Here is a 21,982-nt window from a genome sequence, read left to right on the forward strand (position 1 = left end):
ACTACTGTTTAAGAGGGTGGTCTCGAACTTCTGTTTAGTATCGCAGACCTATCACGTTCGAAGGGAGGCTATCGAATAGGTACAATGTCTGTGCGATATGAATCTTTCATAGGGGACAGTGCGTGCCTAGAATCCGCGTTTCTACGCGTATTTGTTAATTGAAGAGAAAGAACGTCCATCTTATTGGGCAGTCCCATCAGCGATTATTCGTAAAAGGGAAACTCGAAGACGCTTGACGAAGGAGAACAGCTAGCAACCTCGCTTTCAGCATCTCTTCCCACAATTGTCTCCTCTTTCAGCACGCAGCGTCCCAGTTTTTCAGCGAACTGAGCCACGCGCACATTATTACGCGCCGCGAACGTAGTCGGCTGCCTAGCCCTGAACCGCGAGTCAACAAACTCCCAGGGAGAGGCTCGGAAGATTACAAAACTGTGCTGCGAAAACTCGTTGCGCCCTAGATTAATCGTTCGAATCTACAAGTCATCGATGGAGCACCGGGTGCTTTCAGATTTCTTGCTCGGATCGCGCCTATTCCGCGTTTTCCTCGTTCGAAGCTGAATGGACAACACGATGGACACGATGAACGTGGTCACGAACACTTCCGGCTTGTTGACGGTGCTCTTGAATCATTCTGTAACAGTATAATCGTTGAATTGTAAATATTCGAGATTTACGATTACTTGAAAAGTTTTTAATCTGCAATTATTATCGATAATAAAAATCGACTCCAAGTAACGTTTCCAAGGAGGAGAGAAGAAGTGTTCGAAAATACGCGCAGGATGATTCAAGTTGAATGTAAAGATGCGAATGGTTAGCCTTCGGAACAAGGCAAGGCGCTCAGTTGCGTTTACAGCAAATGATGTCATTACACTATGAAAAGAATATTAAGCGTCGTTCGGCTCATAAACGGGTTTCGATGTGTTCAACATTACTCGTAATGATTTCTGTTCGGTTGTCGAATGATTAAGCGCTAGCCGCAAAGTTCAGGGAGACCGGTCGATAATAATTCGGCTAAAATTAAACGCGTAACTATTTGCATTTATGTGCCGATTGTAATGTGCTTCTGCGAATTATAAAGATTAATCGATTGAATTGAACGAAACAATTATTCCGTATAATACAAACAAGCTTACAAAACGTAATCGATACAAAAGAAGTTATTATGAAGAAATTGTTTCGAAAGAAATCGATCGGCAGTAAAAAATTTATAATTCGTGTTAGACAAGTATTATAAAACGTAACTCTATTAATAGGTCGACCAGTTTTCCGGAATTCTAGTTAAAAGTAGCCTTCACGGCAATTTTTGACAGCGGAAATAAGTGTAAACAGTATACGACAGTGTTCTATCATGTACGCATACAGTAGATTTGTAAGTGTGCTTTCTATCGCGCGAGAGAGGTTTCGTTTGGTTTTGTCGAGGGGTTTCACTTAGCCGTACCCCATCGCGGCTGATTTTCAGGCTGGAACGGCTCACGTGCGACTGCGGAATCGCTTCTTTATTAAATTTACGTGGAAACATTTCGCACGAGATAATGGTTCGCATGACGGCGGTTGTAATCGTTACGGTCGGCTGGTTGATCCTTGAGAAACGAAACGAAACGAAACTGAAAACGAGAAGTACGTTAATCATGTTGTTTTCGCGTCGGTTTATAGTACTATCGTATACGGAGAAGATTAATATATTTCCTGTAGTTTTAGACGGAGAGAGAGTGTTCTTTAACAAATGATAATTACTCGATCATTGTTATTCTCATCGCAACTTTTATTGTCACATAAAAATAATGGTTTCGAGGGAGGAAATAAAATTTCTTCGTCTTCACTCTCGAAAATATGAATGTTTCAACGCGAGTTGCAAATATGCGAGAGTACGGTAATTCATAACAGGTTACGCTATTTTTATGAAGTAATATATCGGTCGGTTCTGAAAGCAATTTTCTGGAAGCTTTCAGAGAGATACGCACAAAACAGTTTGATCTTTTAGTGAAAAAAATAGATTTGCATCAATGATTACGTTTTTTATGGAACACCCTATAACATTACGTAGCGTAGAAACGGAGTGGATTCAAATAAATGGATGTATCGATGCTCGTATCGTTAATGATTTATTACTTTGTGTATTAGAGAATAATGTCACTATTATATAGTGTTCATGTAAATTATGTCTTATTAATAAAGGGATAGATGTTAATAGTCCTTGGATTCTTTCTTCAATCGTCATTCTGAGCGACTCTTGTACAGTTACACATTACGTAACTGCATCTTAATTAACTTCAATGGATGTTTCGCGGTAGGTGTATCCGTTTATGAGTATTTAAATAACACTTGTAAGCTCCCCCTTTTACAATTCGATGGAAACAAAGCATCCATGCATGCATTGGAAAAAGGATCTTATTATATCAGATAAAAGACTACAAACGAAATAATGTGCGCTATAAGCATAAATAATTGATGTTTTATACTACCTATATAACTTGATGCGCTAATTTAATATAATACTCAACGAAGAATGTTTATCGTGATTTGATTTTAGAATAAGCATTTGTAAATCAGACGTGCAATTCAATTAGTATTGTTAAAAAGTAAAATCGATGCAAACTTAAATTCTATCTCCTTGACTGAGTAACATAAGTATTTTCTTCATATTATAACAGATGGCGCTTAGAACACTTTTTCAATTTCTCATGGTCGGTAATAATGTACAGATTTGATTCATAAAATCGAACGCGAAAATGGGACATTTTGGAAAATTCTGAAATATGCTAAGAGTATAGCAAATATCAGATAATAAACTGTTTTTCTTTTTGCGATTACAACATATTATTGATATTTGTTAGAAAAAATGTAATACTTTCAACTTTTTAAAAATAACATATGAAATTATTTATTTTAGGACATAGTAACTTTTTAAATAAAAAAAACATGTAAACATAATCATTCGTGAGTACATAAAATCACTGGTACTTTCAGGTTAAAAGATCGAACCGATCGAGATTTAATCTGATAGATACAGTATTTATTGATAGACAATGAAGCTATAGAATAACGTTTAATCTGGATGGGTCATGCAACAAAGGAATTATCGGTTAGCGGTCTTGCTTTTGCAAGCTACTGAGAATACAATTCTGAAGGGATGTATACCATGCGCAGCTGTTACTTTAGGGTAAGAGGGGTTAGGAAAGCAAGGATCCCAGGAGCGTATACTACAATAACCTTGTTAATATTTATTTTACGAAGCAAAAACTATCTTGTTAACATCCACGTACGAATTTCAGATTAAATGCAAAGTAGCATAAAACAAGCAAGAGGCACAGTAGGAGAAGATTACTCCAACTTATTTTACGTGGCAGTAGTATCGTATTTTATTATTCCATTTTGTAAAGTAGGAATTTTTTAATAATATTGAAAAATTAAGAAATTGTTAGACATCTTTAATATAAAAAAGTATGGAGGTTAAAATTCTATGTAATTGTCAGTGACGTTATTCTAAAGTATATTGTAATATAGTAATAAGAAAGTAAATTACACGCAATAATGTACATTTAATTAATTTTTACTTAAATTTTCAAGCAACATTTCTCGCATCAATCTTCTATTTAACGAAGTACACAACGTAAGAACCGAATTAGAATGACGAATCGTACTTCAACCGTAAGATTTGAAAAGACACGTATACGCATCGACAGCCAATTGCGTTTTAATATCCAAAAGCAGAAAACTTTTTATTGGTTAAAATCTATCACTCTCGGTCTACGCGATCGTATCCGGCGTCGATAGTTGAAATCACGTGCGAGCTACCAATCAGAGAGCACGTTACGGATAAACTAATATTACGAAATGAATTCGGATTTGGTTAACATGGTTCGAGTATAGAACCAGTCAACAATAAAGTATATCGAGATGTACTACTTTTCACGGTTTCGCAATTGCCTGGGAAAAATGTAAGAACAGACGAGGAACCCTCGTGGCTTCCTTAAAAAAAGTCGTCCCTGAAAACATTCAACGGTAAATGAGTGGGGGTAAAGAGGGGCTGGTTCGTACCGGCGGCGCTTGCAGTGACCGGCTGGTGTCCGTGAGCACCCGGGTGTCGAAAACGTGGACAGGGAGATCGTAAGAATCGAAGCAGTGCATTGCTTGAGAAAGCTCGAGGCATCTGCGTATCAGTGATCGAACGGATTTCTCGTTCCTGTAAAAGAATCGGTGTCTATCTTGGTCGGTCGGTCACGCGTGCCTCCATCCAGACCCGTCTGCCTCCACCACCCCGCCCCCCCCCCCCCTCTCTCTCGTCCGTCTCTGTTTAATTAACGGTAGACAGATCGGTGCGGTGTGACAGCGATCGACTGGCTACGACACTGCACGGGCAACCCTTGCGCTCTTTTTTTCCAAGGCTCACGCGGTTTTCCATGTCAACGACACGCGCGCTCCTACCAAGGCCAGCGTGCTACGCCCCGCACAGAGCAGCCTCCGTCGTCGTCGTCGTCGTCGTCGCTGCTGCCACCGCCGTCAAACGACCGCTCCACGTAGTCGTGCCCGTCATCGACGGCCTGTTGTTGTCTGCGTCGCGTCGGTGGTCAGACGTCTGTTCGTCGTGGTCGTTGTCTTGGTGGTTAGCCTTGAGGAGGGCCGGCGAGCGTCAAAGTTCGTGCACGGCTATCGCCAGGGTGAGGAGGAGACACGGCGGCGTCGCTCACACCAGCCTGAGATGAGCGACCATGGCTGCATACACTTGAATAATTTTAAAGCAGCCAAGGGTATCCAGCCGTATAAAGTGATACACTCCTATTTTGTGACCAGCACGTCGACCGAGGCACGCGTAAGAAAGGTGCGACTATCTTTATCCTGCGTGATCCGTGGTCAAGGTTCTGTCTTTGTCTCTTTCTCTCGCTTTCGCGTTTGCCCTCTATATTATACCATCTCGCACGCCCGTCGGCCTCTCATTTTCCCTCCCGTACTTTTACCTCGTGCATCGTCTGCGTTTTAACGCACGATAAAAACTGCGCTCCAGAAAAATGAGTGGTCGCCGCGACCTCTTGGACCTTCGCGATCTGAAAAGTCGCAAGATCATCTTTCTTTGTCGTTTCTAGTAGTACTCGCGATCTTTAGTCACGGGCTATGCAAATCGTAGTCGGTACGACAAGCTGCTCTTCAAACACGCGCATTGTTTACGATATATCAATAGCGGCGTATTACATCCTCCGCGTGTGTTTGTTCATTTTTCAGGTGTGAAATATCTACCGACGAATCTCCTATCTCAAATGCAGTCTTCATTCGAAACATTCTTTATCTTCCACTTCAAATATAACCAATTGATTTTCATCTGTGTTATTTGAAAGCATTAAAGAGATTGATGCATACCTTATAAATTGACTTATCGAACTGTCAACAGTCTATTCCGTATACCTTTCCTCTTCCTCTCTTTCAATCTTTCTTCCTTTCTTTTTAAACAGCATTTATGTTACTCTTTACATATTATTTGTTTTACTGTTATAATAGAAAATCATTCGATTTGAAGGTAATCATCGCTTCGAAATCGTTTTTCGAATAATTACCTACTTGTGGAATTAAACGGAAAATTAATGGTACAGATAATCAAAATAATTGCGATACGTGCCAGTAAAATGCATAAATCGATAACGATGTAGTTGTTATTGAGAAATTCGCTTCAAAAATAAAACAGCGTAATTCATTTGAGTTTGACCTGTTATTTACTTTCATGGATGGTTCGTCTGTAACATTGGATTTAAAAATGGCCGCTATATGCGGTTACTCTGTCGGTATACAACTCTAACAGATTTGTATCTCGCACGTATGAAGTAACGGTATATTGTTGATTTATGTTTCTGCTGGTACCGTTCATCCAATGAATATTTGCATCGAACTTTAATCCGATATATAATTATGATATGTTACACTGAATAAACCTTTGTATCATATTTTTTTTATGTACTTATAAGACAAATGCATGTATATCATATATATATATATATATGATAACATTCCATATCTTTCTCAATGCATTGCTGTCATCTAATCTATATAAAAACGATTTATTTCTATAACATTTTTCCTACCTTTTTTCTACGATACAGTGACTCAACGATTTCTATATTTTTAGGCTGTTAGCTGCCTGTGTCACACGTGTAAAACATACAAAGACCGTCTTCATTCTTGTCTTCATTGCATATTCTTTGGCTGTTATGGGAAAGGTCATATACAGGAACATGCAAAGACAAAAAAGCACTTCTTAGGTATCAGCATAGATTATATAATGTACAAATATCTATAGAATAACTAAATATACTGAGAAAACATTTTTTTTATAATACCTTTGGTGTTGCAGCCGTTGATCTTTGTTATGGAAATATTTTATGCTTCCAATGTGGGGATTATGTATATGATAGAGAGTTATTGGCAGTCGCTAAGGAACAGTGGAGTGAATCTGCAAAATCGCTAAGCTTTGGAGAATTTTATCGAACATGGGAACCTACGCAGATAGAAGCGGAACTATTGAGGAAACATCCACGCAGAAGACGCGTGGTCGAAAACTCTACCATAGGTGAAACTTTTTGAATTTGTATCCTAAATACAAGTCGAGGCCAAACGAAAATCGAATGTGCATTAATTCGTATTTAATGGTTTCAGGTTTAAGAGGACTTATCAACCTTGGAAGTACATGTTTCATGAACTGCATTGTGCAAGCACTTATACACACGCCGCTGTTAAGAGATTATTTTCTTGCTGACCGTCACCACTGCCCGCAGCCGTCACGCTGCCTGGTCTGTGAAGTGTCCCATCTTTTTCAGGAATTTTACTCCGGCAGCAAAGCCCCATTGACGCTGCACAAGCTTCTCCATCTGATCTGGACACATGCCAGACATTTAGCAGGTTACGAACAGCAGGATGCCCATGAATTCTTTATAGCTACACTCGACGTTTTGCATAGACATTGTGAAGCAGCGCCAATTTTAGTGAAAGATAATCCACATCACTGTAACTGTATCATTGACCAGATCTTTACCGGTGGTCTTCAAAGTGATGTGGTTTGTCAAGCGTGCAAGTATGAGCCTAATCCACAGTACGATATAACTATAATGTATCGTATTGCGGAAAGAGTCCATATTAACGTAATTATTTTTCAGCGGTGTATCTACCACGATAGATCCGTTTTGGGATATATCTTTGGATTTGGGTCCAGCGGCTAGCGCGTCGGGCTCTGATACTTCTGGTCCTCCTACCTCATTATTAGATTGTTTGGAAAGATTCACGCGCGCGGAGCACTTAGGATCTAGTGCAAAAATAAAATGCAGCAATTGCGAGACCTATCAAGAGAGCACCAAGCAATTGACGATGAAACAACTCCCTATCGTTGCCAGTTTTCATTTAAAACGATTCGAGCACTCTAGCATACAGGACAAGAAGATCTCCACATTCATCTCGTTTCCAGAACAGTTAGACATGACACCTTTCATGTCGCATAGACGGAACGGCAACAACAACAGCTCAATGATAGACGGACTGCCAAAGAATGGGGAAGATATGGCATTCAGCGACAACAGATATTCTCTATTCGCGGTGATTAATCACGAAGGTTCTTTGGAAACTGGACACTACACTGCCTTCATACGGCAGCAGAGAGATCAATGGTTTAAATGTGACGATCATTTGATCACGAGAGCAAGGTTAAAAGACGTCTTGACTAGTGAAGGGTGAGTTCATGGCACTGATCACAGTGTCATCAGTATCATTACCAAGGATCCAGTGAAAAAACCTTTCCTTTTCAGGTATCTTCTTTTTTATCATAAACAAATTTTGGAGTACGGTCGAAACACCAAGGTGTAAAACATTAAATTGTGTATTTAATTTATTTATCATGACGAATAATGGGCGGTAAACTTAAGTTTCCTTTAGCATTTAAAAAAAAAAAGTAAAAAAAGAAGAAACTCTATAAATAGCTACGTTTCCCTTTTGGAAACTGTGTCATATGTTTTGTCCGATTCCCACAAAATCGTTTCTCGGTTGACAGTGCATGATTTATGCAAGAGGAAATAATAAGAGCAAAGAAATAAAGGCCTGAAAAACTAACAAATTTCGAACTCTCGGTTTGAAATAATATCATTGGGAAGTAGTTACGGACAAAACTACTTTCAATGAAACTAGAAATGCTATTACGCTTTGATCGTGTGATCGAAAGAGAAAAGATAAAGTAGAAAATAATCACTGTTTAAAAAATAGTCGAGATCGACCGGACGTCGCTTTATTAGCATACATATTTGTCTTTGTGTTATATAAATGAAACTTTTAATAATTAACGTTCGGAGTAAAATGAAGAGAATCCTGCACATTTTACTATTATATTTCGTTTCTGTTTCACCACCGTTGTGTTGGGTTCAACAAAATCTAAGCTAGCGCACACGGCGATCGATTTCCCTTCTTCGTGTCCTAAAGTAACGTAAGTGTAGATTTAAGATTAGCTCAATTTTTTTAAACGACCGTTCGCATTTTTGTATGTCGCTGACTGTTATATTCCTGCCCTGATACTTGTATACATGAGACATCAAGGATGGGTTACACGATTTCTATGTCTTAGCAATTATCCTTTGTTTCTTTTTAGTTTCGATTGCAGCAAACGATTAAATTAAAAGAGCTTTTTGCTTCGTTGCGATCAATTGTGTCAGCCATCCTTTGGTGAATCAATTTTGTACAAACGAAATGACGTATAGAAAAAAAATGGGATAATAGTATTATCTATACAAGGCGAACTATTTCGCGTGACTGTGTATAATAAAAAAAAACAGAAGTTTGATAAATTTTCTTTCTGATTGACCATATTTCACCTCAGAAGAGAAACAAATAGAACGACTCAAAGCTGAACGAATTTCGAGCAAAGGAAAGAAAATGTGAAGAAAATAATCATACGTAGAGCTTTTGATAATTTTATGTTAATTTTATGTATGGAAATCCCTGTAAAAAAAAGTGCCAAGTGTTCACTGCACTTGTAGTTCGTGATCGTGTGCTTATCATTATCAGAGTTTCCTATTTTACAATGAATTTCTATTATTGTGTTCATTAACGAAATGTTGCATAATGTTTCCATGAAACGGTAGCCTCGAAATAATCTCTGATAACAAAACATTTGAGTGAGACGGAACGATCGCAAACGCATGGTTTGCATCGTATCAATCGATCGACGTTCTAATCGACAATGTAACAAGAATATACGACTCTGCGTCGAACTTTTAAGACCGTTAAGAGACTTCGATGTGTAATTATGTACGAAAGTGAAGAAAACTATAAACTTGATAAAGATGTACAAGAAAAGAATAAAAAAAATATATATATATATATGTAAGTGTCACAGAGATTTCATCGATCGTACGCATTGCAACAACTGCACTTGTGCGCCCTTTCTCACGATGTGACACGACCAATAATACTATACGTTTAGAAGTTCGTATTACGCGTGCAGTTGTAACATTTTTGTATAAGGCTGAAGAATAAAGTTATATTTCGTCGAAACACTGTTTCTTAAACATTCCCCATACTTTCCCTGATTTCATTACTTAACACGGTCAAGTAAATGCTGTCTACAGACATTGCTTGGGATCGTAGACGCAAATTACGTCTATTGCCGCCTCATATACTTAGCATTATAAATAAACGATTAAAATTTATATTAACGTTAAATCTATTTCCTTCGAAACTCTTCATTGTTCTTGGAAGAAGAAATGTTCAGTTTCATCGAATTCAGAGTGAGCGTCGACGCGCTAATACACTTCCAGATAAATTTTCTTTTTATGACATATACTGTCGAGAGATAGTTGGTGTTCAAATTTAAATCCCCACTAGCGCCTATTTTAGATAACAAAAAAGAATGTGGAATATATTTAAGGGGAGAAAAGATTGAAAACATCCGAGATAAAATAATCGATAATGGAAAAGCGTTCGCTGCGAATCTTCTTCGGTTAAAACGATGATTATATTTATAATATGTAATCCGATAGTGTATTCCCTTTAATTAACGTTGTAGTAATGGAGGAAAGATGGACGCCTTGACGTTTGGCTCGCACAGGTAAACGGCCCCAAGGTTCAGATAAATTTTCGAAAAGTCTTCGATCGAGTAAGTGTCGTGTGACGGAATTTTATTCTTTCTTTTGTAGGCTAGTTCACTTAGATCTCAAGGGTGCTCCGCCGCGAGTCTGTTATTTCGAAAAGGTCTGTTAACCGAATAAACAAAACGTATTGTTTACACACTGTATATCTTATCTGAGATCAGTATCATCGAGTGATAATTATCATGGCGCTAAAATTTTATCATCACCTGTTAAATGTCATTAACGCATGCTTTCTTTCTGACAATATTTTCCCATTTATGAGGAATATGTATTAGCGCTTTTATGTTTTTAAACGTACATACGCACTAGTACATGTAAATTACCATACATTTACATATAGTATTTGCTGAGATAATAACTGTAGTTGTAATTTACACATTCTCATACAATCTTTTCTGTATAAATCGTTCAATTTGAATAACAAAGAGCTTGCAATTAATATTACAGCTGTTTCCACTTTTGCGGACATGGGGTGCTACCGGACTTCTCCTAGAGTGGGAAGATACATTCCCGTACAATCGGGAGCTCTCTCAGATAGGAAGCAATGGACTGAGCAGTTTAAGCAGTGGATACACGGTTCAGGAGGCTAGGCATATCCTACAAATTGCGGGTGATTGCGGCTTAGCAGTTGTTCCATTAGTACAAACGTTTGGTCACATGGAGGTGCGCAACAATAGAACAAATTGATTTATGGAAATGTTGATAGTAATATCGAAACGATTTCAGTTTGTATTAAAACATGACGAGTGGAGATCGTTGAGAGAAGTGGAGCATTTTCCTAGCTCGATTTGTCCATCTAACCCAAGGACATTGCCTTTGGTAAAATCCTTGATTCGACAAATAGTTAGTTTTCATCCGGACGTACAGTATTTGCATATAGGTGCAGACGAAGTCTGGCATTTAGGCCTTTGCTCAGTTTGTATAAAACGTGCTGCCTCTAGCAAATATGGGAAGCCATCCCTGTACCTGGAGCACGTTTTGGCCATTGCACAATACATACAAGAGACATATCCTTATTTAAAAATTATCATATGGGACGATATGTTGAGATCAATAGATTTACAGGTTTTGAACGGTATCTTGTTAAACTATTCATGGTATCCAATGCCACATATTGTTCCATGAAAGTATTTACTATAATTTTCAGATCATTACATCGGAAAGTATGTAGAACCTATGATCTGGCACTACAATCCTAGAGATAACTTTGTTCTACCTCACGGTGAGATTTTATTATTCTATTTGATGAATATAAATACTTAAATGCATTAAACTACATAGAATTATATTATTAGAACTGTGGGACAAATACACGACAGTTTTTCCCCATATTTGGGCAGCTACTGCATTTAAAGGTGCTACTGGATCTTCGCAACATGTACCTATTGTAAGGCACCATATAAGTAATCATGAGAAATGGTTGGAAGAGTTAAGCATACACGTGAATAAAGTACATGAATTCCGGGGGACAGCCTTTACCGGATGGTCCAGGTACTTCTTTTTCAAACTTGAATTTGAACAAATATGATTTCATCGAGTTTTAATTTTAGGTACGATCATTATGCAACAATGTGTGAATTATTGCCTACAGCAATACCATCATTAGCATTATGCTTGAAAGTCTGGCTTCATGGTTATTCAGAACAAATTCATAATCAGGTGGCTAAAAGTTTAGGGTATATAGATCATCCTTTGCATATAACACCACAACCCAGACCTGCCCCAATACCTAGCAATTTACTCTTTCCTGGGTGGCAGGTTGCAGTAGGCGTAGAATGGTTTTTAAATTTTAGAGCTAAATTTCATAATATTGTTTCTAGCGAACAGTAAGTATAAATTACTTTGTGAAAGAGAACTTTTGGAATTCTGTATACGATATTTTCTGATGTTTTTTAATTTTTCAGAATATCTACGTGGATGAATCCATGGCAAGTCGCGAATAATTACACAAATCCTATGCAGTTAGAAAATTTAGTACCTGCTTTTACCGAGTGAGTTCAGTTACTTCTATGGCAATTTAAATATAACAATAAAAGTTGTTTAACATCGTAAATATTGTTCGCAGACTGCTATTAGAATTGTCTTCTTTAGAAGGCTATTTAAGATTTCAAATGGAGAGTATTTTCTTTTCATCGATGATCGACGAATGGATAGGTACAAATATTCAGCCCATGAAAGGAAAGCTCATGGAGTTAAAACAAACCACAGAGAATCAACTCAAACTAAATAGTCGGGTTTAGTGCTTTAAATTAAGTATTTCGCAGAATTTCTGCCCTAGATCTCAATGACCAACTCCAATACAGGTGATGAGTACGAAACGATAGGCTGATGAACAAAGTACGAAGATATTTAGTAAATTGTACAATTTTATCTAATAAGTAGATGTAGCGAAGTAAAAATAGATTTTAAAAGGTGATACCTCGTGCAATCCGTACGAGATATAATTTTATAAGAGAAGGAACGATTATTTTAATACTTGGCTTAAGGGACGAATGAACTTGTGACAACGATTTTGTCACTGAGCTTTGTCATTTTGTGAGCTGTTCTGTGATACTTGGCTATGAAAGGATTATTGTAATGTTAACAAGCGCAATAACCATACTTTTTGGCTATTGTGCTTAACACATATGCTTCTAACTACGTTTCTTATATCCATAGTACGTGTAGATATTTTTTGTACTCCTTTTAAACAAGTCATGTCACTTTGACAAATTTTCGATGAACTATATTTGATCAGTTGTAAAAAGATTTTATGCAATACCTAATATATTTCATCGAGTCTACTTTATCATTAATCTTCTTATATTAGTCTAATAGCCGTTTTGACAGCACGCTCATCGATGTAATTGCATTATTTATGAAATATAGCGACAGAATGAACGTAGGTGAAGCATAAGAAAATAGTAATTAATAATTAATTCAAATAAACATTTCTGTGTATCTACATAATAAGTATGTAATTTATGATTCTGTTTTGTACGACTCGAATTACTTTTAAAAATAATCTCTATTACGAATCAGCAAAAAATGATCTCGCGTTCATTTTTCACCTTTTCCACGATTCACGGTCGTTGCGTGTGCGTATTCGTAATCGAGTATGGAAAAAAAAAAAAAAAAAAAAAAAATAACAGAAACAAAAGCAGCGTGGTGTTAAAAGGCAAATATTTATTAAAAAAATGCCGTTTCATAATTTATTTTAAATAATGATATCTTCGGCTAAGCAAGCGAAATAGTGGTGCGTGTAAAGGAACATGCAAAAAGTTCGAGAATACAACGAACCAGAGGCCACAAAATTGGATGAATGTTTCAAGGAAACTTTAGCACGTGTCAAACCTTACGTCTTAGCGTTGACATGCTCCGAGAGCGCACAATTGTGCAAAGTTTGGCTGGACAAATTAGACGCTGCTTCTGCACAACGACGTTTAAGAAATGAATATCTCGTGGAGTTATGTAGACAACTAAAGACAGGCCATATTGGAGGAATTTTCAGTAGACCTCCGCCTAATGGATTTCTTCTACCATTACCTAAGTCGTATCATATGGTAGCTATATTAGGATTTATGAAATTAATCGCAATTACAAAGTAATTAACGTGTAACACAGGTCTGTATTAGTTCGTCCGTAAGTGAGTTATCAGACTATGCCATAAGAACTCATCATACTTGTTTAAAGCCAAACGCAAAGTGTATTCAGCATCAACGAAGTAGATCATCGCACAAACACCGTACGATGGACATCGCACGTATGAGACAATGCATGCACACTATTGATCTTCGGCCGACTGTTCGTTTCCACGATCAAAGTATAGTAATATAGTCGGTTAAACATTTATGAGCAACGTAATCTATACATTGAATATCGTTGTTGCAGAACTGCAGGTTCCAAATGAATATTTAAGAAATCAGTTATCGCAATACCAAGAAAATCATAAGAGGAACATGGATAATTATTTATCTTCAAGTATCAGTCGATTAACTACTGATGTCTCTACTTTAAAAGCTAAGTTAGTATATCACTGAATATTGAATGAATATGAAATATTGAATTCCAATGAAACGCAGGAAATTTTAAACGAACATAAATTGTTGAAGATTAACAGAGATGCAGAAATTGAAAAATTCCATGGAAGAAAGCTACAAAGAGGCTGTTCAGGAATATCATTTCACCGTATTGGAACAGTTCACCGAACTGAAGCACCAATTGGATAAGGCTCAGTTAAAAAATGATTCATTGGATAACAGTGTAGCTGAAATAGCTAAGAAATTGGAAAAAATCGTCCATGGTAAGGTAAGAAGTAGAAAGTTTCCGTGTTAAACAAGAAGTATAAAACATATTTTGAAGGATAACGAAACTAAGGCAGTGGAACGACAATGGATAGATAAAATAAAATCTATGTACGAACAATTTGATTTGTTCACAAAAAAGCAGAGCAAAGAATTGGATATAAAACAAAGCTTGCTGGAGAAGAGAGATGTAGAATTATTGGAGAAGGATGCAGGAAGAAAAAAAGAAATTGAATTATTAATTAATAAGATACACGATTTAGAAATGAAGTTGGAAATTAAGATTAGAGATGTATGGTTTCGAGAATTTTAGTAATGTGTAATATATTTGTATATAAATAAGTTATCAAATAATATTATCTTCCTCTCAGGAGGATAAATTACAGTCTGTGATAGCTGAGCAATACGCGATGATGAAGGAAGAATTTAACAAAATGAGGATTGAAGTAGATCACGAGACTCAGAAACAAAATCAAAATTTAATGTCTCAAATATCTGCTTTGAAGAAGGCTATAACGAAGCTTGAAAAAACCAAAGAAAAACTCGAAAGCGATTATGAAAAGAGATTGTCGCATATAATCAAGGTAATTCAATTGGTATATATTACATTTGGGAATTGTTAAATTTTGTGGATTGTATCATAGAACAAGGATATGGAAATAAGAGCCTTGCAGTTGCGGCTAAAAGAACAAAAGAATGAACTGTGTGCATCTTTGAGTACGAAAAAGCAAAATGAAGTGGACAATATGCTTTCTATATTAGAAAAACGGTACAGAATGCTTTTAGCAGAAACAGAAGCAATGTCTGAAACTCAGACGCAAGAATATCTCAGGGTACTGGGTGTCATAGTTTGTATTCGAAAATAAGATGACAATATACAGTTATAATATTAATAAAAAATAATTAACAATTTTAGAGAATAGCTAATCTAGAGGATCAAGTACTTAATATGAAGAAGTTGTGATCCGAATATATAGATTAAAGAATTAAACACTAGTTTATAGAGGATTAGAACTGTATACATGTATATTGTGTTTCCGAATAAAAAGTACATTATGTTTTTGAATAAATAGTATAAAATTAATGGTAGACTATTTCAAATTTTTCCAATATTGCAAGTGTTTGTACTAATTAAGGTCAGACAGTATTTACATTCTTACGACAAGAGATGGCGTTAAGCGTTCACATTGCTATGGCAACATGTTTGTCAACTGAGCTCCGAGCTGTTAAACATGATAGAAAATATCTGTTTAATTTAAGTATTGACTTAACTATTGATGTGTTATCTAATATTTATGTATATTAAATTTATCTTAAGATTCCTAAACTTCATATAAATAAGATGTTCCATGAAAATAACTTAAGAAAATTAACCAGAATGTAATTGTAAAATATCAGATTTCTATCGACATCTTAAATTTAGATATCTTCTATAAGATTTATATCGGGTAGTGATTATTAAGCTGCAGAGAAATAATGTCGCTGTACTTTGATACACGAGTTCAAAATCCAGAAACAGCATCGATAAGTACTCATGCAATTTGGCATATCAGCTATCCTTTATTAGCTGTAGCTGCGTACTCTCAGGACAAAGGTGGTTTTGTGACAATTCATGATGATCAGGGTGAGCCTACGCAGGATGTAGAGTCACCTAGACATTCGGTAGCTCAGGTGACTGCTCTTGGATGGCATCCAGAGAGACGATGGCTTGTAGCAGGATGGGAGAGCGGAGAATTACGGGTTACGATTTGTTGTAAATATTATAACAATACTTTAGAGACGTACATTTATACAAACTACTATTTAGGTATGGCCAGGTGATACGGGTAGCACAGAATTCAATGTAGTAGTTACACCGCATCGCGATCCCATTACGATTTTACAATGGAGCCAACATGGAGGAAGATTGGTATCCGCGGACTCAGCTGGTTCTATAGTTGGCTGGAAAATTGACTCAAGGGGTCAATTGTTAATGATGTTTCATCATGAGTTGAAAGATTCTTTTGCACAAATAGTATTCAAAACTATTCCTTCAAAGTCAATGATGGACATAAGGTGATATAAAACTACATTGTTTTGTATTTTTGTTCAGAAAATGAATTATAGAATTCTTGTTGTTTTCAGTGGTTTAGCTAAGGCTGCTGTCGCAGGGGATGAAAGAGCATTAGATATTTTCAGCTCGTGGCGTCCCAGAACGGCTGCTCCTACAACAATCATGACTCAGAGGGATAATCATGCCTTTTACATTGGAACAACCAGCGGCGTTATATACTTTGTAGATAATCAGGGACAGTGTACAGAAATTCTCAACACAAACAGTGCCACTTTACAGTTCCTCTTGCATCATCAAACTAGAGATTCCCTAATTGTTATGACAGATGGCTTAAATATAGGACATTTTCAGGCAGATCCTATTACTGGACGACTGACTGAATTAACGAAAGTAATTAAATCTTTTACTTTCCTTATATTTCACTGTAATTTTCATAACAGACAAACTTTATAGATATCCTTGTTTAGGTGAAACTTAGTAGTAGATCTGATATGTCGCGTACTGGACCAGCTATGTGTTGGGCCGGTGGGAATACTTTAGCTGTTCTTACTGGAGAATTGGGTGTTCGTTGCTGGGATCTTCATACCAGCGATAGTTATGTGCTGTCCCCACCTGATTCGAGCACTGGAAACATTGCTACACCACAAGAAATCTGTACAAGCGTATCTTTTTGTAAAAGCAATGGTACTAGTGCTATTCTACTAGTGTACAATATAAATATGCTAAACTTTCTTTTAATGTTCTTTGAAACTAATCAAGTTAGTAATGAGTTTCGATAATGTAGTGTTTAACATTATTTATTTTTGGTTCCTTTTTTTCTATAAGAATCTTAGTAAAATAAAACGTAACACCATATAACTTGGTTCATCGCTGCATTATTTTAATTTCATGAATATGCAGGTTTTGTGCCTTTATAATATTCCAATTCTAAGTCATTTTTTCGTCCTCACTCGCACTTTTCTGCAATTGTCGGTAAAGTATAATAAAATTGAAAGTCAATAATTCCGAATTTTTAACATTGAAGGAAAGTTTTATTGTATGTAGAAGGAAAATATATTGTTGCGAGAGGAGATAAGCCTGGCCAATTGGTATTGGTGAAGAAACAGTTATCGGTCGTGGTTTACCAAGCGATTGTTAACGAGAAGTTACCTGATTGTAGGCAGAACTATCAAATTAATTGATTTTTACTTTAAATATTGTTAATAGGTACTTTAGCTGCTGGAACAAACTTAGGGACAATTTATTTATGGAAACGCAAAGTTGAAACGGACAGCGATGAAAACGGTTGGCCAAGTGTACCTGAATCATGCAGTATCCACGGGACAGTAAAACAGATCACATGGGGCGCTACCTTATTGAGAAGTCCACTTCTTGCCGTGAACTGTATAACAAACGTTTTTATATTATGTCAACAACCAATGTGTGCCACGTATAACGATGGTGTTTGCGCCAGCCAACTCAGTCCCACTCAGATCTTGATCGAAACCGATGACCTGAGTCATGCTTTAAAAACTGATATTCAAGTTCAAGTCGTTGCTGTTAATAAAGACTACGTCTCTGTTTCCTCTGGTAGGCAAATTATGACGTATAGGATGCAGAAGGACGCTTCTTTGTATACTACCGTGGTCGCAAATTTCAATTGCGATACGGACAAATTATTGATTTACGACCATACATTAATTGTTCTTACTCCTGTACTCATACAATTACGGTCAATGGAGGGCACGGTTATTCAGGCGTTACCCACTTTACCAGAAGAAGGTGAACCGATTACTATGGAGCTCACTGGGCAATATCTCACAGTTGCCTCTTTAAACGGTATCTTAAAAATCTGGGATCTGAGTAAACGGGAAGCGAAGCTGCACACCCGAGCGATGGCAACTTACGAAGCCATCAACGATTTCGCTGAGATTATAGAAGCGAGGTGCAATGCTGATTGTCGTTGCGTGTCGATTACAGTCGCCATGGCTAATTTGATGCCCAGTCCGATTCTGTACGTGTGGGATATAGAAAGCGATCAGATACATGAATTTGATTTTGCCGAGTCCATGGATTTAGACGAAGACGATACTTCCTTCTCGGTAAAGTGTAGAGGGAGACTCGTTACTGCTCACTGTTGGGACGTAGAAGATCCTAGGCTGTTAGTGTGTCGTGCTCAAAGATTGGAAACACGGGACTCCAAGTGTTTATCTAAACAAAGCAACAGTAACGATTACGATGTTTCGAAGGCTACTGTGGTTTTGGTGTCAATGTTCGCTACATCGGATCATGGGATCGTTGTGCAGGATATTAAACCGATTAAAGACGACAATTGCAGAGTGTTAGGTGTTCACTCTCCGTACATAATCATTCTGAACTCTGAAAAGGTCGCGGAAAGAATCAGTAAAGTAACGAAGTTACTTATGAGGGACTTTGAGGAACTGGGTGCATGCGATCTTGTTACAAAGAAAGCCGTGTTAGATTTCAGCTTCCACATTAGCGTCGCTAACATGGACGAAGCTTTTAAAGCGATAAAATCGATTAAGAACGAAGGGATTTGGAAAAGTTTGGCACGGATGTGCGTGAAAACTAAGCAGTTGAACATGGCTGTGTTGTGTCTGGGTCATATGAAACAAGCCAGAGCAGCGAGAGCACTAAGAGAAGCTATTCAAGACGACAGTCTAAACACAGAAGCCAAAGTGGGAATATTAGCCGTCGAGTTAGGATTATATAATGACGCTGAACACCTTTTCCGTGAGGCGAAGAGATTAGACTTGTTGGGCAAGCTTCTCGAAGCTCGTAATAAGTTCAAAGAGGCGATAGAGTTGGCAAGTAGCGAGAATAAAATTTGCGAGAAAACAAGTTATTACAATTACGCGAGAGCTCTCGAGCAAGAGGATAAAATAGCGGAAGCTATAGAGATGTACACTAAAGCGGATTGTCACAGGTTTGAGGTACCCAGGATGCTACTGGTGAGACCTAGAGAGCTATTGACGTATCTAAATAATTCCGAGGATCCAGAAATTAAGAACTGGCATGCACAATACGTAGAATCAACTGGAGATATGGAAGGAGCGTTGAAGTTGTACGAACAAGCCAAGAATACTCTAGCTATGACAAGATTGCTTTGTTATTTTGGCAGAGAGGACGAAGTTAGCGAATTGGTATCGCGAACAAATCATGCTGCGTCCGCGTACCATTTAGCCGCACACTACGAATCGAAGAACAACATAGCGCAAGCGATTCATTTCTATACTATCGCCAAAGCTTATACGAATGCGATTCGGTTGTGCAAAGAACGCGACATGTTTGAGGAACTGTGGCCTCTGGCAGTACTGGCTCCAAGGCAATCGCAGATAGACGTTGCAAAGTATTACGAGGAGAACGATCAACCGGATAAGGCGGTCTTGCTGTATCACAAAGCAGGATTATTGCACAAGGCTTTGGATATCGCGTTCAAGACAAAACAGTATAGCGCTTTGCAGCTGATTATCATGGACGTAAACGCGGATTCTGATCCTGCATTGATAGAGAAATGCGCCGATTATTTCGTTCAGAATGATCAAATTGAGAAAGCGGTGGATCTACTTGCTACGGGTAGGAAATATTTGGAAGCATTGCAGTTGATACAGCCGCACAATATTTTGTTAAGCGAGGATCTGGCTGAAAAAATGACACTGGAGAAAATCGATAACAATCCGGAACGCGAGAAAGTTCGAATCTCCATTTTGGAAAGAATAGGTGAAATTGCCTTCGAACAAGGAAATTATCATTTGGCTACTAAGAAGTTCACCCAAGCTGGGAACAAACTGAGAGCCATGAAGGCCCTTCTGAAATCTGGCGACACGGAGAAGATTTGCTTCTTTGCTCAAGTTTCCAGGCAAAGAGAAATTTACATAATGGCTGGGAATTATTTGCAATCGTTAGATTGGCAGAATCAACCGGAAATATTGAAAAACATCATTAACTTTTACTCGAAAGGGAAAGCGATGGATCTGCTAGCCAATTTCTACGTTGCTTGCGCGCAAGTGGAAATTGACGAGTTTCAAAATTACGAGAAGGCTTTGGATGCATTGAGCCAAGCAAGCAGATGTTTAACTAAAGTTGTCACATCGAGGGATCCTGAAATTCATAAAAGAGCAGTTGATTTAGTGAACAACAGAATAGTAACTATTAAGCGTTACTTAGATATTAAAAAGTAAGTGAATTTACTTTATTTAGACAAAGTGGATCGTATGAGGAAACTTTTTAGGACAAAGTATTAGATCATCCTATAAGTAATGTTTTTTGTCTTTTTCCGATGAAATGCTACAATATCGTTTACGAAATATACATAAATAAAAAACGATCGAAATACTTTATTACTGTTCCATTAAAATTGAGTTTTTAAAAAGACATTTATATCTATAGGATGAGATAATATTCTGTCCTATAGTGTTTTCTCATATGATCACAAGTAAAGGATATATATTTGAGCACCGGGGTCCCATAGAAATGTACAATAAAAAGAAATTAATCGTTTGAGGTGCCACGGAACGCGATAGCGTTTCCCAATTTGTATATCTCAAAGTTCCAAGCAGCACGATGCCGTTATTTTTCTAGTTTGCATTTAAAGGCATTGAGCAGGAGGAGCGCGATCGCACTGTCTGGCACTCGAACGATTAAAGCGCTTATTTACTAACATCGTCAATTATTGTTACAGGTTATTCGACAGAGGTGAAACTGGTGCAGCGACGCAACAAGTGCGCCAACTGCTTGATTCTCAGGGTCCAGATTTGGAGCAATCTGTTCGACGTGGCGATTTGTTTGCAACGATTACTCAGCATTACCTCGATATTGGCGATGCCGATAAAGCACGCGCTACCGTGGAGGAATTAAAGCGTTTGATACCTGGAATTAATCTTAGTTATTACTATAATGTGGGTGTATTGGAAGGTCTTGGTTACAAAATGAAAATTCAACGGCAAGAAAGTTCTGATAAGGAAGACGATATCGAAGAACTCTTAGGTGAATAGACACGTAATTAATGCACGCACTGAATTATAACACAATCCGTCCAGAAATGTGATCATAGATGTTAAGTATATAAAATAGTTTCATTGTTATAAAATGTTTGTATGTATATATATATATAATATTGTAATGTAGAAAATGTAGCATGGATCTGAATCGTAAGTCTGATATTTAGTTACCTTATATCTGTGACACATTTAGAAAAAAAAAACGATCATTTAACGTTTATTAATTGGACTTATACATAAACAGCCTTACTTATTAATATAATATGCTCTAATATATTTAAAAAAATAAAAGTGGATTTTAAAACGACAGCAATTAGACAGCGGTTGGCTGCACTTGTCCAATAATTAGATGCGAATAAATGTGGTATAAATAAATAAACGGATTACAAATACAGTGAAATAAAAGAACCAAATACATACACATATTGTAATACATGAGTTGCAAACATTGAACACAACGGATAAAGAGTTAAAGAAGCACGTCCTGTCTGTGTTATACTGCTACTAAAACTGATATCTTTTTCTTGGACTCTTACC

General features: G+C 37.3%; 5 protein-coding genes across 6 annotated transcripts; all 5 read left to right on the top strand.

Annotated features, from left to right (window-relative positions):
- Nucleotides 1-4,561: 4,561 nt before the first annotated feature.
- Not (ubiquitin carboxyl-terminal hydrolase nonstop) lies at nt 4,562-9,513 on the top strand. Its single transcript, XM_076896128.1, has 6 exons — nt 4,562-4,819; nt 6,113-6,245; nt 6,338-6,553; nt 6,640-7,054; nt 7,137-7,703; nt 7,779-9,513. Exons 1-6 carry the CDS (start codon nt 4,700-4,702, stop codon nt 7,834-7,836), a joined length of 1,509 nt encoding a protein of 502 aa, XP_076752243.1. The 5' UTR covers nt 4,562-4,699; the 3' UTR covers nt 7,837-9,513.
- A 410-nt stretch (nt 9,514-9,923) lies between these two features.
- On the top strand, nt 9,924-13,140 carry LOC143424295 (hexosaminidase D). The gene is made up of 9 exons (XM_076896280.1): nt 9,924-10,066; nt 10,155-10,209; nt 10,557-10,772; nt 10,836-11,184; nt 11,257-11,331; nt 11,405-11,600; nt 11,660-11,935; nt 12,014-12,100; nt 12,175-13,140. Exons 1-9 carry the CDS (start codon nt 10,038-10,040, stop codon nt 12,347-12,349), a joined length of 1,458 nt encoding a protein of 485 aa, XP_076752395.1. The 5' UTR covers nt 9,924-10,037; the 3' UTR covers nt 12,350-13,140.
- A 94-nt stretch (nt 13,141-13,234) lies between these two features.
- LOC143424302 (uncharacterized) lies at nt 13,235-13,835 on the top strand. The gene has a single exon (XM_076896291.1). It carries the CDS (start codon nt 13,361-13,363, stop codon nt 13,694-13,696), a length of 336 nt encoding a protein of 111 aa, XP_076752406.1. The 5' UTR covers nt 13,235-13,360; the 3' UTR covers nt 13,697-13,835.
- On the top strand, nt 13,531-15,434 carry LOC143424296 (uncharacterized). Its single transcript, XM_076896281.1, has 8 exons — nt 13,531-13,651; nt 13,724-13,911; nt 13,980-14,112; nt 14,201-14,396; nt 14,451-14,684; nt 14,764-14,976; nt 15,037-15,225; nt 15,309-15,434. The coding sequence occupies exons 1-8, from the start codon at nt 13,614-13,616 to the stop codon at nt 15,354-15,356; spliced, it is 1,239 nt and encodes a 412-aa protein (XP_076752396.1). The 5' UTR covers nt 13,531-13,613; the 3' UTR covers nt 15,357-15,434.
- Nucleotides 15,435-15,571: 137 nt separating this feature from the next.
- On the top strand, nt 15,572-21,733 carry Rempa (intraflagellar transport protein rempA). 2 transcript variants are annotated; one of them, XR_013101915.1, is made up of 7 exons: nt 15,572-16,132; nt 16,200-16,447; nt 16,517-16,835; nt 16,913-17,129; nt 17,652-20,622; nt 21,127-21,539; nt 21,573-21,733. XR_013101915.1 is itself a non-coding variant. In XM_076896279.1 (6 exons), the coding sequence occupies exons 1-6, from the start codon at nt 15,869-15,871 to the stop codon at nt 21,437-21,439; spliced, it is 4,332 nt and encodes a 1,443-aa protein (XP_076752394.1). In that variant the 5' UTR covers nt 15,572-15,868; the 3' UTR covers nt 21,440-21,630. The 2 variants fall into 2 exon arrangements, 1 of the variants encoding a protein (XP_076752394.1); XM_076896279.1 differs by having other exon boundaries at nt 21,127-21,630.
- Nucleotides 21,734-21,982: the final 249 nt, after the last annotated feature.

The sequence above is a fragment of the Xylocopa sonorina genome, chromosome 6 (assembly GCF_050948175.1).
Source record: "Xylocopa sonorina isolate GNS202 chromosome 6, iyXylSono1_principal, whole genome shotgun sequence".
NCBI lineage: Eukaryota > Metazoa > Arthropoda > Insecta > Hymenoptera > Apidae > Xylocopa > Xylocopa sonorina.

What these genes read in the sequence shown, in the direction of transcription:
- Not (XM_076896128.1), top strand. Translation starts at nt 4,700, where the DNA reads ATGAGCGACCATGGCTGCATACACTTGAATAATTTTAAAGCAGCCAAG. An exon ending in GACAAAAAAGCACTTCTTAG is followed by an intron (nt 6,246 to 6,337) that starts GTATCAGCATAG and finishes TTGGTGTTGCAG; the next exon opens with CCGTTGATCTTTGTTATGGA. An exon ending in GGTCGAAAACTCTACCATAG is followed by an intron (nt 6,554 to 6,639) that starts GTGAAACTTTTT and finishes TAATGGTTTCAG; the next exon opens with GTTTAAGAGGACTTATCAAC.
- LOC143424295 (XM_076896280.1), top strand. Translation starts at nt 10,038, where the DNA reads ATGGACGCCTTGACGTTTGGCTCGCACAG. An exon ending in TTGACGTTTGGCTCGCACAG is followed by an intron (nt 10,067 to 10,154) that starts GTAAACGGCCCC and finishes TTTCTTTTGTAG; the next exon opens with GCTAGTTCACTTAGATCTCA. An exon ending in AGATTTACAGGTTTTGAACG is followed by an intron (nt 11,185 to 11,256) that starts GTATCTTGTTAA and finishes TATAATTTTCAG; the next exon opens with ATCATTACATCGGAAAGTAT.
- LOC143424302 (XM_076896291.1), top strand. Translation starts at nt 13,361, where the DNA reads ATGCAAAAAGTTCGAGAATACAACGAACCAGAGGCCACAAAATTGGAT.
- LOC143424296 (XM_076896281.1), top strand. Translation starts at nt 13,614, where the DNA reads ATGGATTTCTTCTACCATTACCTAAGTCGTATCATATG. An exon ending in TGGAAATTAAGATTAGAGAT is followed by an intron (nt 14,685 to 14,763) that starts GTATGGTTTCGA and finishes TCTTCCTCTCAG; the next exon opens with GAGGATAAATTACAGTCTGT. An exon ending in AGACGCAAGAATATCTCAGG is followed by an intron (nt 15,226 to 15,308) that starts GTACTGGGTGTC and finishes TAACAATTTTAG; the next exon opens with AGAATAGCTAATCTAGAGGA.
- Rempa (XM_076896279.1), top strand. Translation starts at nt 15,869, where the DNA reads ATGTCGCTGTACTTTGATACACGAGTTCAAAATCCAGAAACAGCATCG. An exon ending in GACTGACTGAATTAACGAAA is followed by an intron (nt 16,836 to 16,912) that starts GTAATTAAATCT and finishes ATCCTTGTTTAG; the next exon opens with GTGAAACTTAGTAGTAGATC. An exon ending in ATCTTTTTGTAAAAGCAATG is followed by an intron (nt 17,130 to 17,651) that starts GTACTAGTGCTA and finishes TATTGTTAATAG; the next exon opens with GTACTTTAGCTGCTGGAACA.